At 42.4% G+C, this 17,064-nt stretch overlaps 1 protein-coding gene and 1 long non-coding RNA gene across 5 annotated transcripts in view; one reads left to right on the top strand and one right to left on the bottom strand.

Annotated features, from left to right (window-relative positions):
* BACH2 (BTB domain and CNC homolog 2) overlaps positions 1-17,064 on the top strand; it is a 189,109-nt gene that overhangs the window by 162,384 nt on the left and 9,661 nt on the right. For all 4 annotated transcript variants that reach the window (XM_083608322.1, XM_083608324.1, XM_083608325.1 and 1 more), the window contains exon 4: positions 7,889-9,436. In XM_083608322.1, the coding sequence (XP_083464448.1) occupies positions 7,889-9,436 (1,548 nt within the window). The remainder of the gene's footprint in view (positions 1-7,888; positions 9,437-17,064) is intronic.
* On the bottom strand, positions 12,572-15,312 carry LOC310760259. The gene is made up of 3 exons (XR_014546861.1): positions 15,105-15,312; positions 13,769-14,062; positions 12,572-12,979 (listed from the first exon to the last, which is right to left on the bottom strand). It is a non-coding gene; the product is annotated as an uncharacterized lncRNA (long non-coding RNA).

The raw sequence follows: 17,064 nt of genomic DNA, 5'->3' as shown, positions 1-17,064 counted from the left end.
ATGAAATCCTCATTTCCAGTTACCGCACTCCTGCTGAAGTTCTGCAACCTTTCATATCACAAATGTCCCAGGGTTTTGTTTTTTTTCTGTCCTACTATTGTTGCACTATAGTGCAAGAGTGCTTCTCCAGATGACAATAACACAATTCCAATTACAGAACAACTAATAAAGCAGAACAATGTGTGGACGGCTCAGTTTAAATCCACCGCTAATGCACTGTTGCATTAGTGAGATGTAGCAGAATATACCCACAAGAAAACCCTCCCCAGTCTGGTCTCCCCCACACATTACACCAGCACCCTGGCTTTTAAAAAAGAATAAGTATGCTAATTACAGCAAATGAGATTAGAAGTCATGTTTAATCCCAGAGACTTTTGTAAGGCTGTGGAGAAAAAATAGAAACAGAGTTAACTGTCACTAAGCTTATCTTCTATTTCTAGGGAATGGTTTCTTATATAAATTGTAGCTTTAGGAAAATGCCAAGTGAGGCCATTAAGTAAATTGACTAATAGAGCTGAGGGGGGAAAGGCAAACCACCTATGAAGCAAGTAGAAATTCAGGCTGGCACAGGCATAAAAATTAACTAAGCTTCAGGAATCCACACATAAATTCCACTTGCATCTCTACCTAGGTTCAGCATCGTATTCAGCCATTCCCAACCTGGCATTGCCCTAAACTTGCTTCGAGAACCTTAAGAGTTGTCTAGAACACTGAACATGGCTGGTTAGAGGGAATGTGTGCCTGAGAACAGAAGGATAGGGAGTCATGAGCGCATGAGGATCCCACAGCCTGCTCTGGAAGCTCTACTTAGTGTTTACATCTGTGAATGGTCATAGATGGCTTTTTATGCTAGATAAAGATCATTGCATTATGGGCAAACAACTGGACCACCACCCCAGTGTGTGAGGTGAGCACCCAAGGAGGTGAGTGGGTATAAGCAAGACATAAAGGAGACATAACCAAGAGCGATGGAATGGTGGAGAAAAGGTCCTCTAAACAGTTGTCATCACAGACAAGCCTTCCCAAGTTGAATACTAGGGTCTGGGTTCAGCTAACTGTTCCCACTAGAGGAAGCCTGCACAAGGACTGCTAGCACAATAGGGCTTCCCCACCCACCCCACATCCTAGTGGAAGGTGGGGAGGAACATGCATGATCTACTGACTCATCCCAAGTCTTGCTAACTCACACCAGCCAGGGTGGAGAGAAGGGCAATGTTCGCTTCATCATTACACCAGCTCCAGGCTGAATCAGGCCCCTCTCAGGAGAATGGAGGAGCTTAGGAGCATTTCCTGGAAGGACTTTATTGACTGAAAGAAACAAGTGTAGGAAAGGGGGGGTGTATTTATTTATTTTATTTAAAAATATATATTGCTATATCCCGAAAATATGTCACAGTGGTTTAAAACAATATGAAAACATAAAATCAAACAATAAATTTATAAAAAGTTACAAACAAGTAAAAAGCAAAAATAAATTAAAAACAGTCATCAATGGACCATTGTGAGGGATGATGAGGATGAGGATGAGGATTTTATTTATGATGTGTATTCCTCCCAACTAACTGGGTTGTCCCAGCCACTCTTGGCAGTTCCCAACAAAAAAATAGTAAAAACAAAATACTCTTAGTTGCCAGCAATAGGCCTGGCAGAATAGAAAGGGTTTTTTTGTTTTTTTGTAAATAAGTTTTTATTGATTTTACAGTTTTATCTTCAACAATTATTCTTCATAAAAAACACATAACAAAAAAAGATTTAGACAGAAACATAAGACATTAACACTTTTTTCATTGTATAAACATCATCTCTTTCTTTTTGGAGGTTCTCTTTAACCTCCTGACTTCCTTCCATTTCCTTTTCTGTGAGTTTAGCCATTTCAGCATAGTCCATCAATTTCAGTTGCCATTCTTCTATTGTTGGTATCATGTCTTCCTTCCACCTTTGGGCTAATAGAATCCGGGCTGCTGCTGTTGCATACATAAACAATTTCTTCTTTTCCTTCAGGATTTGGCTTCCTGTTATTCCTAATAAGAATGCTTTTGGTTTTTTAATAAAAGTCAATTTAAACTTCTTCTTCAGTTTGTTATCTATCACTTCCCAATAAGTTTAACCATTTTACATTCCCACCACATGTGATAAAAGGTACCCTTTTTTTCTTTACATTTCCAACACTTATTAGAACTTGTTCTATACATTTTGGCAAGTTTTACCGGTATTATGTACCAACGGTACATCATTTTCATATAGTTCTCTTTCAGTGTTGTGCATGCAGTGAACTTCAAATCCCCCTTCCAAAGTTTTTCCCAGTCACTCATTTGAATATTATGTCCCAGATCTTTTGCCCACTTTATCATCACACATTTAACCTCTTCATCCTTTGTTTCCCATTCTAGCAGCAAGCTATACAATACAATAATTTGGTATTGTCCTCTACAATTTCTTTTTGAAATCTGAATATAGTATAACTAAGTCCTGTCTTTTTATCCTCCTTAAAAATCACATTTAATGGAAAATATTGTAACCAATTGTCAGGGAACTGCCATCGGGAGAACAGGAGGTGAAGGGACTCCCAGAGGTTGAGAGAGACTTATCAGCTGAGGAGGGAACCAGCAGGGGGAGGGAAGGAGCTCCAAGGGAAAGTGAGTCGGCGGGATGGCTCAGAGACACTTCCAGCGAAAACAGTGGGGAGGTTTCAGGACCTCCTATAGGGACACCCACTCCTCGCCGGAAACTGTCACGCCGAGAGTCCAGAAGGCGGGTTTCCGTTAAGGAGCTTTTATGCTGGAAGAAATTCCGTAAACGCCCACTGTCGGATTCTACCAGCGACTGACGGAGCCATGCTTAAGAGCTCCGTTGCAGACAGAGGTTTGCGTACATAGCCAAACTCTGAGGGACTAGTTACAGATAGGTAGCCGTGTTGGTCTGCCATAGTCAAAACAAAAAAAAATTTTTTCTTTCCAGTAGCACCTTAAAGACCAACTAAGTTAGTTCTTGGTATGAGCTTTCGTGTGCATGCACACTGACGAAGTGTGCATGCACACGAAAGCTCATACCAAGAACTAACTTAGTTGGTCTTTAAGGTGCTACTGGAAAGAAAAATTTTTTTTTTGTTTTGTCTGAGGGACTAGGGATTTTACGCACAAGCAGCTCACCATCCCATCAGACCAATCTGTTATCTTTTCTCTTATTTCTTCAAATTTTCTTAATTTTAATTTAATTTAATTGATTTTCCACTTTGATTAGGAGCTCTCTATATGTTGGCCAACTTGTCCTCATATTTATCTTTTTGAGAGATATTGCTTCTGTGGTGACAACCAGCATGGTGTCATTGTTCTATTAAATTTTTGTATCTACATACCTACAGAATAGAAAGGTTTTCAACAGGCATTTAAAAGTTGATACTCACTGATGACCACAGTTGCTAAAATGTTATGTGTTTCTGGGGAAGTTTCATTTTCTTTCATCACCACTCCAAAGATTTTCAGATAGCCCATTAATTTAAGCCCTCTTAATTTCAGGGGTGTGGGTTCAAGCCCCATGTTGGGCAAAAGATTCCTTCAGTGTAGGGGGTTGGACTAGATGACTCTTGTGGTCCCTTCCACCTCTACAATTCTATGAGTTGAAAACAATGAAACTATAAATGCCAAGAATCAAATGTTGAGAACCAAAACCTCCCTTCAGCACTCTCGTGTTATTTATTGTTAATTAGATTGTTTCAAAGGGCTTGTGGCAGGTAGTGATGAGCAGATCCCTACCTTTCATTTTGGAATCTGTTGATCCCAAGACAAATGATTACTCAAACTGGATCTCATTTCACTGTGACGAGATTATCAGTTGTGCAAAAAGGTCTCATCTCCCAGCCACCTTTTAGCCTCTAAACCCTCACCTAACTACTGCTGTGGATGTCAGTAGCTCTGGGAGAAATTACATCACCCGGGCCTTTTAGCTTCTAGGACAGCGCTTCAAAAGCAAAAGGAAGATGGAGACACCTCCTCTTCTTCTGGAAGCAGCCAGGCAAAGAAGTGGGAGGGAGGAAGAGAGGGTTTCTGGGGAGGGGGGAGGGAGCGGGGCAGAAGGTTTTGGTGTCTTATGTGAGAGACAGTGGGACAGGTGTTGAGTTTTTCTCTGGCTTAGTTCAAAATCTGAGTGGAGAGAGATGTCGTTGCTTGGAAGGCTTTTCTTATGTTTACTGCAAGCATTTTGAGTTAAAGAGTTACTTTCTGAGCCAAGTAGTATGAACTATGGTGGTATCTCTAATGGCAAAATATGCTATGTCCTTATTTCATTCTAACTTCCCCAGCTGTCCTGCAAGGTAGCAGAGACTCAGCAAATGACCGAGCAATCGAGTAGGGATTTGAACTTTGATCTCTCATGTAGAAATCCAACATTCTCTGTACTGCGCAGCTAAGTATGCAAGTTCACACAAGGTTGCAGACTAATCTAAGCCACTAAAAAGGAAGGAGGGGTTGTTTGTCTGGATTGCAGCTGAACTGAAATGTGCATTCTTGGGCAAAACATCCTCTGCATGGCCATTTTGATGAGCATAGAGCTTACACAAACCCGCACACAAGCTCCTAGGAATTGAGGTTGTTGCACCCAAAGTGGGTATTCAGTAAAGAAATGCAACTAAGGAGACTAGTGACATACTTTCTGACACACCCGTTTTATATGGACATTTTTAGGGCTGAGTTGACAGGTTAACATTTGGGTCCGAGTCGAAAGCTGCTCTGTTGTACGTATGGAATATCTTAATCATTTGGCACCCCTTGGTTATTAATTTTTTTAAAACTGCTATTTTACTCTCATCATTGTTGCTGCAGAAAGATGTTGCATCCCATTGTGTATTCTCTTTGTTATGCTGTCATTGTAGCATACTTAAGTTTCTCCCAGAAATGGTGGAAGGGGTTTGCACCGTGAAGAGCCCTTACCATTATATACAGAAAACAAGTGTTTGGATGTAATGTATGCAGCTTTTAAACCTTCCTCTTTAAAATGTGCAATATTTATAAGCACTTTGCAGACCCTGAATATCTGCTTTCTTGTCACAGCAAATTAAATACAAGCAGTTCCAAAGGCAGTGTGCTGGTGGACCCACAATAAAGGCCAAATCAATATTTAGACAGCTTCAGGCTACTGAGATTCTGCCAGCTTCCACACTTGCCAGCAAGCCTTGCTTGCATTCATCATGAAAGTTGCTGTTTATGTACTTGAAACATTAGTGCTGGTCTGAAATGCTTCTAAGAGTCCTCCCTGAGGGCATCTTTTAAATTTGCAGAGATGCCTGTTATAGTACTTCAAAATACAGCGTTACTACCCAGTGCCTCTTGTAAATTGGTGCTGTGTTGTTACTGATACAGGATTTTTGTAGATACAAACACGCCACACTGATTCAGTCCTCTTACCTCCCTGCTTCCCCCCTCCTGGATTCTTTTGCCCTTTGTTTTTAAGTGCAAGCAGCTGTCTAGGATGCAGTGTGAACAACATCACAATACTGCATGCAATATCCTCTGGAGGAAGACACATGTAGCAGATGTCTCAGATGCCATGCTTTTGGGGTGCTGAAAGTCTTGAATCAGCTTGAAAGAAAAATGTACCGTGGAATGTTCTGAGTCAGTGAAATTTCTTTTATTTTGCCTAAATGGCATTGCAAGAGGTACTGGTTAAAACATACTTGGAAGCTCTTAGGCAAGACTCTACTTGTTTTGCAGTTCTCCCACCTAGTGGCTGCATTTGATAACTACAGATTGTATATGTATATGTATATGTATATGTATATGTATATGTATATGTATATGTATATGTGTGTGTGTGTGTATATATATATATATATATATATATACACACACACACACACACACACACACACACACATACAAAGGTGACTATGGGGTTGGGTTGTGGTGCTCATCTTGCTTCAGGCCAAGGGAGCTGGCATTTGTCCACAGATAGCTTTCCAGGTCATGTGGCCAGCTGCTTTGGGCACAATGGAACACCGTGACTGAAGCCAGAGCGCACGGAAATGCTGTTTACCTTCCCGCTGCAGCGGTACTTATTTATTTGCTTGCACTAGTGTGCTTTCAAAGTGCTAGGTTGGCAGAAGCTGGGACAGAGCAACGGGAGCTCACTCTGTTGTGCGGATTTGAACCGCCGACCTTTTGATCAGAAAGCCCTAGGCTCAGTGGCTTAGACGACAGTGCCACCCAGGTCTCTCATATACACACACACACACACACACACACACACACACACACACTCACTCTTTGACTAAAGCCAGACTGAGACAGTAAACAAATACCTTAATTAGAAGCAAGTGAAATCACAAAGTGGACTAGTGTACACAGGCTATTAAGTGCTTGCTTTGGTTTGGACTGTTATTAGTGCAAATAGTCATGCTGAAGACCCAAGTGACATTTTTAATATCTGAGTTTTACAAATTGTTCATAGAATACATATATTATCTGAGGCAGAGCCAGCCCTAAGCTGAGGCACAGTGAGGCAGCTGCTTCAAGCGGCAGAAGCTGAGGTGCAGGGAGCTGTGAGTGCCATGACCCCTATGATAGCCTGCTGCCCTCAACTTCAGTTGAATACACTGTCCTTTCATCAGTACTGCAGTAAGATTCTACCACCAGTTCCAATTGGCTTATGTATGTGCCTTCGGGGACGGTGCCATTTATCTTTTGCCTCATACAGCAAAACGTCCTGAGCCAGCCCTGATCTGAGGGGGCTGCTCTGGCTAGCCAGTCACTCCATAGAATCATAGAGTTGGAAGGGACCCCAACTGCAATGGGGTCCAACCGAACTGCAATGCAGGAACCTATTTCAGAAGCATCATTATTACGTATCATCACATTTTCCTCCTGCCAGGCTCACAGCAGAGATAGTTCCCAAGTTGTTTTAGGGAAGGGGGAGCACAGTTCAAAGATAGAAACCTTATCATCATCATCTCCTTATACACCCCTAATTTTGACATAGTCAAATTTATTTAGGTGAAGGAACCCCATGCACCAGAGCACTTGTAAACCATAAATCTATCTGAGAGTGAATTCAATCAACTACATGGTTAAGGCTAGAATGATTACTTCTTCACAGTGGTGCTGAAATCTGGGGAAGCAGGTGCATGTTAACATTGTATTTCACTGTGTATTGGGAGGCTATAGCTGGCTTCCCTATGTTGTTAGAGAAACCATGATGTAATAATATAAGTGTTTAACTAAATCCTTATCTGAACTCAACCAGAGACTCCAGCATTTGTGGGATAGTTTCCTATACAATTATTCAAGTTGTCTCCATGCTTAATGTTCTCTGTCTTCCCACTTCTATTGCATACTCAGACAAACCCCATGCCCTTCTCCAACTTTTTATTAGTACCATTTAATACTTAGGTTGTTCCAGCATAGGGAACTTTGTTTTCACTAAACTAACCATTATAATAATATATTCCATTTCTTTGAAAACCCGATAAACTGTTGAAGAAGAATAAAGGATTTTGTAATTGGCATAATTTATTCTGATCACAGAGTGAAGTCAGCCTAGATTATGGGAATGTTGTGAAATTGGTGAGATTCGTGCACTCATTGGAAACTTAGCAGCATTCTTGAGTTCATTAAACATATAAATACCATTTGCCACATATCTCATCTCTCTTTAAGTCATTTGTTGGAAGTGATGTTTAGCTCATCCTCTAATATGAAGTGTGCACGCAGCAATAGGGCAGGCATCATTAATGATTGGAAGTAGCATTACTGCTGACTTAAGGAAAGATTAACTATTGGACGGTGGTATTTATGGACATTAGAACTGTTGAGTTATCTAACTACACTTGAGGGGCTTGGGACGATAGCAGTGCTGATGGTAACGCTGGCAATTTCCCTGTGTTTTTGTTCTTCTGCAGGTCACTGCCAGGGGATTTGGCCCATTGTTACAGTTTGCCTACACTGCTAAGCTGTTACTCAGCAGAGAAAACATACGAGAGGTCATCCACTGTGCAGAGTTCCTGCGCATGCACAACCTGGAGGATTCTTGCTTCAGCTTCCTTCAAACGCAACTCCTGAACAATGAAGATGGCCTGTTTCTGTGCAAAAAAGACACCACCTACCAGCGGATGCATGAAGACGAGAACTCCGAGGGAGAAGAGGAGGAGACAATGGAGTCGGAGACTTCCAAGATCTCTTGCCCAAGGGAGAGAACACACCCAGAGCCCTTTAACTTTGAATCGGCCAGTTCGGGAGCGGACAAGGAAGAAGGGATGCTGCCCGACTCTGATATCTTGAACGATGGCAAGGACAGTTTGGACAAAGAAGCAGTGACGCGGTTACCCAGATATAAGAAATACCAGATGGCTTGTACAAAGAATGTCTACAACGCATCACACATTAGTACCTCAGGTTTTGCAAGCACATTCAGTGAAGAAAGTTCTGGCGATAGCCTCAAGCCAGAGCTTCCTGTAGGGCAAATTAAAAGTGAGCCTAGAAGTGAGGAGAATGATGAAGAAAACATCACGCTTTGCCTCTCTGGAGATGAACCTGACATCAGGGATAAAGAGGGGGATGTTGAAATGGACCGGAAGCAGCCAAGTCCCACCGGAGCTGACAGGTCTAAAAGTGTTTCCTCCCCTTCCTGCCTAAGGTCTTTCTTCAACCGAACAAAAAATGTAGACTTAGTTGGCTTCCCCAGTACTTCCCAACAGCACTTTGCCAGGAGTCCAGCATGCCCTTTCGATAAGGGGACAACTCAGGGTGACCACAAAACTGATTATGTCCCTTTCGCAGGGAATTATGGACTCTCCCAAGCTGTTCAGAAGGATGCTTCCAATTTTACCGTGGGATCGCCTCTCAGGGGCCCTGGCTTTGTTGAAGGTCTCTGTAAGCAGGAAGGTGAGGTGGACAGGAGGAGTGTTATATTCTCTTCAAATGTTTGTGACCAAGTAAACACTTCGGTGCATTCATATTCTGGCATGAGCAGCTTGGACAAAGATCTCACCGAGACTGTGCCAAAGGGTCTCTGGGCAGGAAGTAGCCAGTCCCTTCCCAGTTGCCAGACCTATTCTCACATTGGACAGGCAGCTGATCTCTTACCAGGACGGATGCGGCCGAACACCAGCTGCCCAGTGCCAATTAAAGTTTGCCCTCGCTCTCCTCCACTAGAAACCAGAACGAGGACCTCCAGCTCATGTTCCTCCTACTCGTACGCGGAGGATGGCAGCGGGGGTTCGCCATGTAGCCTCCCTCTCTGCGAGTTTTCATCTTCCCCCTGTTCCCAAGGAACTCGGTTCCTGACCGCTGAGCATCAGGAGCCAAGCGTGATGGGAGATGGAATGTACAACCAAGTCAGACCCCAGATAAAATGTGAGCCATCCTATGGAACAAACTCTAGCGATGAGTCTGGATCGTTCTCTGAAGCAGACAGTGAATCATGTCCTGTGCAAGACAGAGGACATGAGGTAGGGCTTGTGATAAGTACACCTGTTAACACGTCTTGTTACCAGTTCAATAAGCCTGTTGTTCTCTTAAATGGCATTCCTTGTAAACAGAGGCAGGGAATAGCCTGTTTTACCTCACTTTTTGTTGACATTGCAGTCAGACTAATGGGGGGAAATGCATGAAATAGGTGGGGGGGGGGCAGTAAAGACCCATCATATGAAAAAGTTCATTGCAGCCCTAAAGCATTTTCTTTTTGCTAACTATAGTTCACCCAAACTAGTTTGTGATCTGCTTCTAACCATAGTTGCAGAGTGCTGCTTGGTGTTAATTATAGTCAGCAAGAATGTTGCTACAAAATATTTTTGTATATGTTGCTTGTGTGCCAAGATGTGATGCTAATCATACTCATCTCCAAAACTGAATTGAAGAGGGCAGTGCCTATGCAAAGGGATGGATATAGTATTTGCTCATCTGTTACTGCAGGACAGGGGAAACCCCTGTAATGGCCACTTTTTTTCTTCATGGACACCTCCTGAATTCTGAATTCTTTTTTTAAAAATGGATTTGTTCCCAGAAAGATTTGTCCCAGTGTCCATTTTCAAGTATAGTGACCCTATGTGAATTGGCAGGTTGTCCTTTCTCAAAAAGTTTTCATGGATTGAAGGATATGATCATACAGACACAGGAGTTATTTTCCACCCAAATCTAGCTAAGTATTGGCATATGGTCACAATCAGCTCTCTGCCAGAAGATAATATGAAGTGGCACTTCAGGCAGCAAAATCTGGCCACTTTTAAATAGTAGCAAATTGCTAGTTACATAATTTACAATTTTATTTTAGCTTTACTGCTGCTGGGGGTGGGGGAAATCTCTGCCTCAGGCACCAAAATGTTTTTGGCAAGTGCTGCATATTATTTAATGTAGTTGGCAAGTTCTTTTCTTTTCTTCCTATTGGTTTTATCACCCTTGGAGGGACATAAACGGAAGAATAAAGAGTTTAATGGAGAAAAAGGGAAATGCTGTTAACTTCAGATTCAGCAGTCGGACTTCTGATATGTACTAATGCTAACTTTATCAAATATAGTAGAGATAGTGTACTCTTTGAGAAGTATCCAGTTTATAAATTTATAAAGAATAGGAAGGCATCTCTTTTCAATAGTGACTTTCTTTCTCTTCCCACCCCAGTCCTTTCTGTCACTTTAAAACAACTGGGTTGCTGTTTTGTATTTTTGTTATATTCCCTTTGGACTGTCGCAAGTGAAATCTAAACTTACTACATCTTAAAAGCAAAAGCTTTCTAGAGAATATTAAAGAAAGACAGAAAGCATTAGTAGGCCGTTCTTCCAAGAACTGTTTGTGCCAGGGGAATTGCATTCATCTTGTCTTTCATTTAATAGCATCTCCCTAACTGGGGTTAGTATGTTCCTTTTCAAAAGAAATATATCTCAAAGGCAGTGCTGTGAGACAATTCAGTTGGCCTACTGAGAATTCTAAAAGCCAACCATGAACTCTTAAATGACAGTCCTAAAGCATTTGTGTCAAATTGCATTACAAATAGCTACTCGTGTATATGTACGGTCATAACCGAATATGAAGGACCTGATTTTCAGAATAGCTCAGCTAATATTATCAGAGCTACCCAAACCTAAACCTGCATTTAACATTTAAGAGAACGATGAGTAATGTGTGAACCCACTGCTTAATCTTATCTAGCTTTTTCGCTTGTAAGCTGATGGTGCTCTCCAACCAGAGCCCTGCACCCCACCCTTCAACACATGGTTTCAGGGTGGGTTTCGGTGAAAACCAAAGTACAAAGCAGGAATAAAAATTACTGTACTCAAATGAAAATACTTCAGTTAAAAACAACAAAATACGAATCCCTTTATCTAACAAATAGCATATCACCACTGCTGTTGGAAGGCCTGGTAAAAGAAAATGGTCTTTGCTTGAGATCACAACCCATCCAGTGTCGATGACTGTCTAATCTCAAGAGGCAAAGCTATTCCAAAGCTGGGATGCTACCACATAGAGCTAATTTGAGATTGGATCAGCGTTAGCATTTTCCTGGCCAATGGAGCAACACAAATTGGCTCCTCAGTTGTATTTTTTAAGTGTTCCTGTGTTTTGGGTGCAGCTTTGGAAATCTGTTTAAGGCATAAAAGCAGGATTTCAAAAAGCAAGGTATTGAGAACACACTCACTGTAATACAGTTGTGTGCTTGTAGTTATTTCAATCACTCTGTCACAAAGCTGTTTTGTTTTTCCAGGAGGGGAAAGGCCAAGACAACACTGACATCACCCAAATTACACGGGAAGTAGCTTAATGCAGATACCGTGTGACTATAAGCCCTATTCAGTCATTCAAAGATCATGTAGGAACAAATCCCTGTTCCCACCACCTGTGCCCCAACCTTCCCATGCTGAACGGAATGGTCTGAAGTGGGCTTCTAAGTGCATTTAGCTGAAAACACTCATAAACATTTCTAAGGGTGATGGCAGTTTATAAGCACATTCTGCCAAATGCACAAGGAATCCCTCCCCAGACCTTCCAACTCAACATGGGAAGATTGAGAGTGGAGCTGGTAGTGATGAGGACATGAGGGGGCCTAGGCTGCCATTTTCCCCTTTCCTGCACCCCCTTCACCCTTCACACCCACATGTGTTAACTGAACACTAGAACATATCATTCATGTAATTATTATGATGTACAGGAGGCCACCCATGGCCATGCCATGGCCTGGTTCACAATAGCATTGTCGACATTACATAACTTGGTTTAATTGAATGCACAGCCCTCAGGTGCTGGCTGCTGTTGGGGATACCTTGTGAACCTGGGTGTGTGTGATGATCCCTGCACAATAAATGAGGAACTGAATTACACCCATCCTTTTTTCTTTTTTTCTTTTTCAAAATTATACCTGTGAAATTCATGAAATTACAGAGCACATTGTGCAGTAATGCACAGAAAAAGGAATCCCCAGATCTTGAATGACTTTTATTTCATGCTTTTTGTATGTGTGTCATAAGGGTAACTTAACCATCCCACACTGTTATATGTCACCTTCTATGCAGCTCACTGTGAGTAGCAATGACATTAGAAGGCAGGTACACATGTCTGGACTTGCAATATTTATGAGGTAGATTCTCCCAAGAAGGACACTGCTGTGAATTTTAAAAAAGAAAAAATATCTGGAGGGTGTTTTTGTGATTTGTTTTTTAAACAACATATATCTGAAGAAAGAAATGTGCAATGATTAATTGTGCAGCTATTTAAATGTAAAACATCAAAACTTTAAAGCTTTTCTCTTTAGGCTTATTGGTTGTTGTTTATAACATCACACTGGAATTGTGAAGCCTGTACAGTTGTTTCTATCTTGAAACATCTCAGATCATTTGTTAAGATGTTATTTACACTGTGCAAGACCCAAACCAGCAACAGTTTATTTTTAAACATCCTCTTTTTATAGTCACCTCACCTCAAGGTCTGTTAATGTTTGATAGATTCTTGAAAACACATTTTCCCCCAGCTTATACAAATGGATAGGGAGATGGTCCATGGTCAATCTAAAATTAACAATGGCACCACATCTTTACTGCTGTGCAACAACCACTTCTTTTTTGTTTTATTTTTTAGGGAAAGAAGAAAGTGCTAAATCTGTGAGCTTTGCAATATTGTAAATGAATTATTTCAAATATGTTACATTCCTTCTCTGTAACAAATATATGGGCAAACTTCATTTACATCAGCTATTTCTGTACTGCATGAATAATTTGGGGGAGCTTTCAGAGCAACTGTATATTGCAGACCCAGGCGCAGAGAAGCCATGGAGGGGCTTGTGCAGGCAGCGAATGAAGACCAGGAGACACGTGTTAGATTGTAATTAGGCCACAACCTTATTGACTGCAGTCATATAGGTTTGCCATAGGCACTGGGCATGTATCCATTGCCATAGGCATTGGACATGATCCATTGATCAACGAGTCGTCCTGCTGGTTGACATGCAGTGTACCAGTGTTAGGGATCTGCCATGACATGAACCACTTCCAGTGGACCTTGTTCAGTCACTGGCAGGGGGCATGGTTGCTTGTCAACCCCTGAGCTGGACAGCAAGCAGTGCCCTCCAAGATCCCTTAAGGGGATCCCACACTTGGATGGGGCATGGGGGCCCTTCCTGTGCCCATTCCTGCTAAGGATCCAGACCAATGCTTCTTCCTCCCTAAAGTTGCAATGTTTGCTATGAAGTCCGCAACACCCCCAGACCCAGCCCAATATGTCTGTGAGAAAATTCCTCCCTGGTCCTTACTCTACTGCAGTTCCATGGAGGGGGGTCACACATATATGCAGTTACTCACCTCTGACGTGGAGTGTTTATGGTCCAAAGGGCATTAAAAGGAAGCCAAACATTCTTCATAATCACTAGTCAGCAGTCTAAATAGTCCACATCACTGTGTCGAAGGTCAGCTTCTGTGTATTCAAACAAATCATTGTTTTCTCTGGCAGCTCTTTTCTTGTTCTTTCATGACCTGCAGCAGCGGTGTGTATTTTGATACGGTGCCATCTTTGGCCTTCATTGGTGGGATGTGAGGGTGAAGTCCACTGTGCAGAATGTGTGGATGCATTCCTGTGACTGTGGACTCTGTAGAATTCTATGAGCAAATGTCATACGCAAAGAAATGGAACGAAATAGTTGCTCTTTATGCTTTCCTATGTAGAAAAAACTACACTGTAGTGAATGCCACATTATGTGTAACTTTCAGGGTTGGTGTTTAGGGGCTGACATGGTCCGGTGTTTGCCAAAGACCCACACCCAAACAACAGGGGGTACACTGGTGAGCCTCCTGGACCTGCTCCTCTTTTTTATCATTGCAACCTGCTTGTTTGTTTACCTGCCTCTTGCTCTGGCCCAGACAGCAGTAGTGGTTAGAATTTGCAGTTGTGCACATTGGGTAACCCCCCCCCCAAAAAATTTAATTTTTCATATTTGTTTATGTGAGATGAATTGGCAGTGATTGACCAGGAACAAGATCTTGGGGTCATAGTGGATAACTTGATGAAGATGTTGACCCCAATATGTGGCAGCTGCGAAAAGGATGGGTTCCATGTTAGGGAACCTTAGGAAAGTGGTTGAAAATAAAACTGTCAATATAATAATCTGACTGTGTTGTATAAGCACATTATACAAATCCATAGTGAGATTGCACGTGGACTACTGTGCTCAGTTATGGCTCCCATGATATCGATATAAAATGATATCGTTGAGCTGGGGAAACATCAGAAAGGGGCAACCAAAATGATCAAGGGGTTGAAACAATTCTCCTAAGATTATGTATGGTGTGCAGAAACTGGGTAGGGAAATAAACCTTTCTCCTTCCCTGATAATACTAGAACCAGAAGCTGAAAATTGGAAGATTTGGGAGAGACAAAAGATAGTAATTATCCACCCAGCACAAAATTAAACTATAGAATTCACTCTCACAAGTTGTAGTGATGGCTACCAACTTAGAGTAAATAGAGGATACGGTGAATTCATGGTGGCATAGAGCTAGATCAATGTTTCCCAAACTTGGGTCTCCAGTTGTTTTTAGACTATAGAATGGGAATTGTAGTCTGAAAACAGTTGGCAATCCAAGTCTGGGAAACACTGGGCTAGATGGCTGTGTTCTACCCCCATTGTTGAAGGTGTTGTACCTCTGAATACCAGATGCTGGGAATAACAAGTGGGGATAATGCTGTTACTCATGTCTGGCTTGCACGATTCCCATAGGCATCTGGTTGCTGATCATTGGGCCTGATCCAGATGTGTCTTTGCTTTGATCCAGCAGGCTGGTTCGAATGTTAGGAGGAGTAGTAGATGGCACTGTCATCCATTGTCCGTTAGCTCACTGCCTGGCAAGCAAGCAGGTGGCAGTGGTGATGAAGAAGATGAGCAGCAGCTGGTGATGATGATAGCAATGAGGAGTTAGTGAGAGACCAGGCCCTGTTTGGGTTTCTTGCTCAAGCACCCTCCAAAACCTAGTGCTAGCACAGGTGACATGCACACTATTTGTTGTATTAAAACAGGCAGAAAGGTTTGAATTGGCTTCTAAAGTAATGGTAGGTATCTCTGTCTCCATGTATTTGACAGCATCCATACTAAGTACTAAAATCTGCAATGAAATATCAACAAGAGTTTTCCTCAGGAATCTGTGACTAGATGGCCCTTGGGTTCTCTTCAAACTCTACAATTGGCAAAAGAATATAAAGGCTTTACTCATTCTGTTTACCCATTTCTAAGTGCAGTCTTTCTTTCAGTGTGAAACTTAAAGCCTGGCACCACCTCGTGGCCATTGTGGATAACTGAAACAAGCAAAGATGCATTCATGATGTATTCTAGCGTAGTGGGCTGTTTTCGTACATAAAAGGAAGAAAGATGTCAAGGCACCTTGCGGACTAATTGGTTCCTTGTAACATGACCTAAAACCATAAGATCTATCTTGCTAGATCAGTATTCTTATTCATTTCTAGGAATAGTCAAACTAGGTGCCTCTAGAAACTCAGAGCAAGAGCTTGGTGTTGCACAGTCTCCTGCTGTGAGGAATACTACTTCTGAGAATGGAGCTTCTATTCAGCTGTGGTGAATAGCTGTTAAGAAACCAGTGCTCCATTAATTTGTATGATTCTTTCCCAAGGAGTAGCTTTAACCTGTGGTCCTTCAGAGGTGGTACTACAATCAGTGGTGGAGCTTCATGCTCTAGCACTGGGGGGCGGAGAGCAGGCGGGGGCGGAGCTGGCATGTGTCCCAAGGGTGTGGCGTACTGGCCATAGGGATATGGCGCATATCCTGTGGGCGTGCTGTGCATCCTAGGGGTGTGGTATGCCACCCATGGGGGCGTGGCACATGTCCTGGGGGCGTGGCGTGCATCCTAGGGGTGTGGTGTGCTGCCCGTAGGGGCGTGGCACCCAGCGCGGGCGGGGGGCAGCCGCGATGGCACCCCACCAGGATCGCACTGCCAGGGGCGGTGTGCTCCCCCTGCACGCCTCTTCCTCTGCCAGTGACTACAATTCCCATAATCCCTGACCATTGGCCATGCTTGCTAAGGCTAATGGGAGTTGGAGTCATTGCAATATCTGGAGGGCCACAGGATCCCTATTCCTATGCTACATTATCTAAGATAGTAGTCGCCATAGTGTCTTGGGGAAGTAAAATTATGCCTTGTTTGAAGAAGTACTTCCTATTGTCTGTCCTGAACCTGCTGCCAATCCTACCACTGTTGATTCCAGAACAAAAGGTGTGGGCAGAGATGGGGGTGGGGGGATTATGTTTCTTTCCATGACATTCTTTCTTTCTTGTAAATAAATGTTTTTATGCCATCCTTTCTATAAATTAGAATAGTGACTTTAGTGTTCGGTTGTAGGAAGGGTATTCCCAATATATTGATTATTTCGGGCAGCAATCATATACATACTTACCTGGGAATAAGTCCCATTAAACTCAATGGGATTTGCTTATTTCTTTTAATGGGATTTACTTCTGAGTAGATATGCTTTGTTTGTTACTATGTTACACACACACACACACACACACACAGTGGTACCTCAGTTTTCAAACGTCTATGTTGACAAACATTTTGGTTTTCGAATGCCGTAAACCCGTAAGTAAATGATTCGG

Source organism: Podarcis filfolensis (assembly GCF_964270895.1).
Source record: "Podarcis filfolensis genome assembly, chromosome: 3".
Classification (NCBI taxonomy): Eukaryota; Metazoa; Chordata; class Lepidosauria; order Squamata; family Lacertidae; genus Podarcis; species Podarcis filfolensis.
The sequence above is the reverse complement of the archived record's forward strand: the minus strand, read 5'-3'. Positions and strand labels throughout refer to the sequence as shown.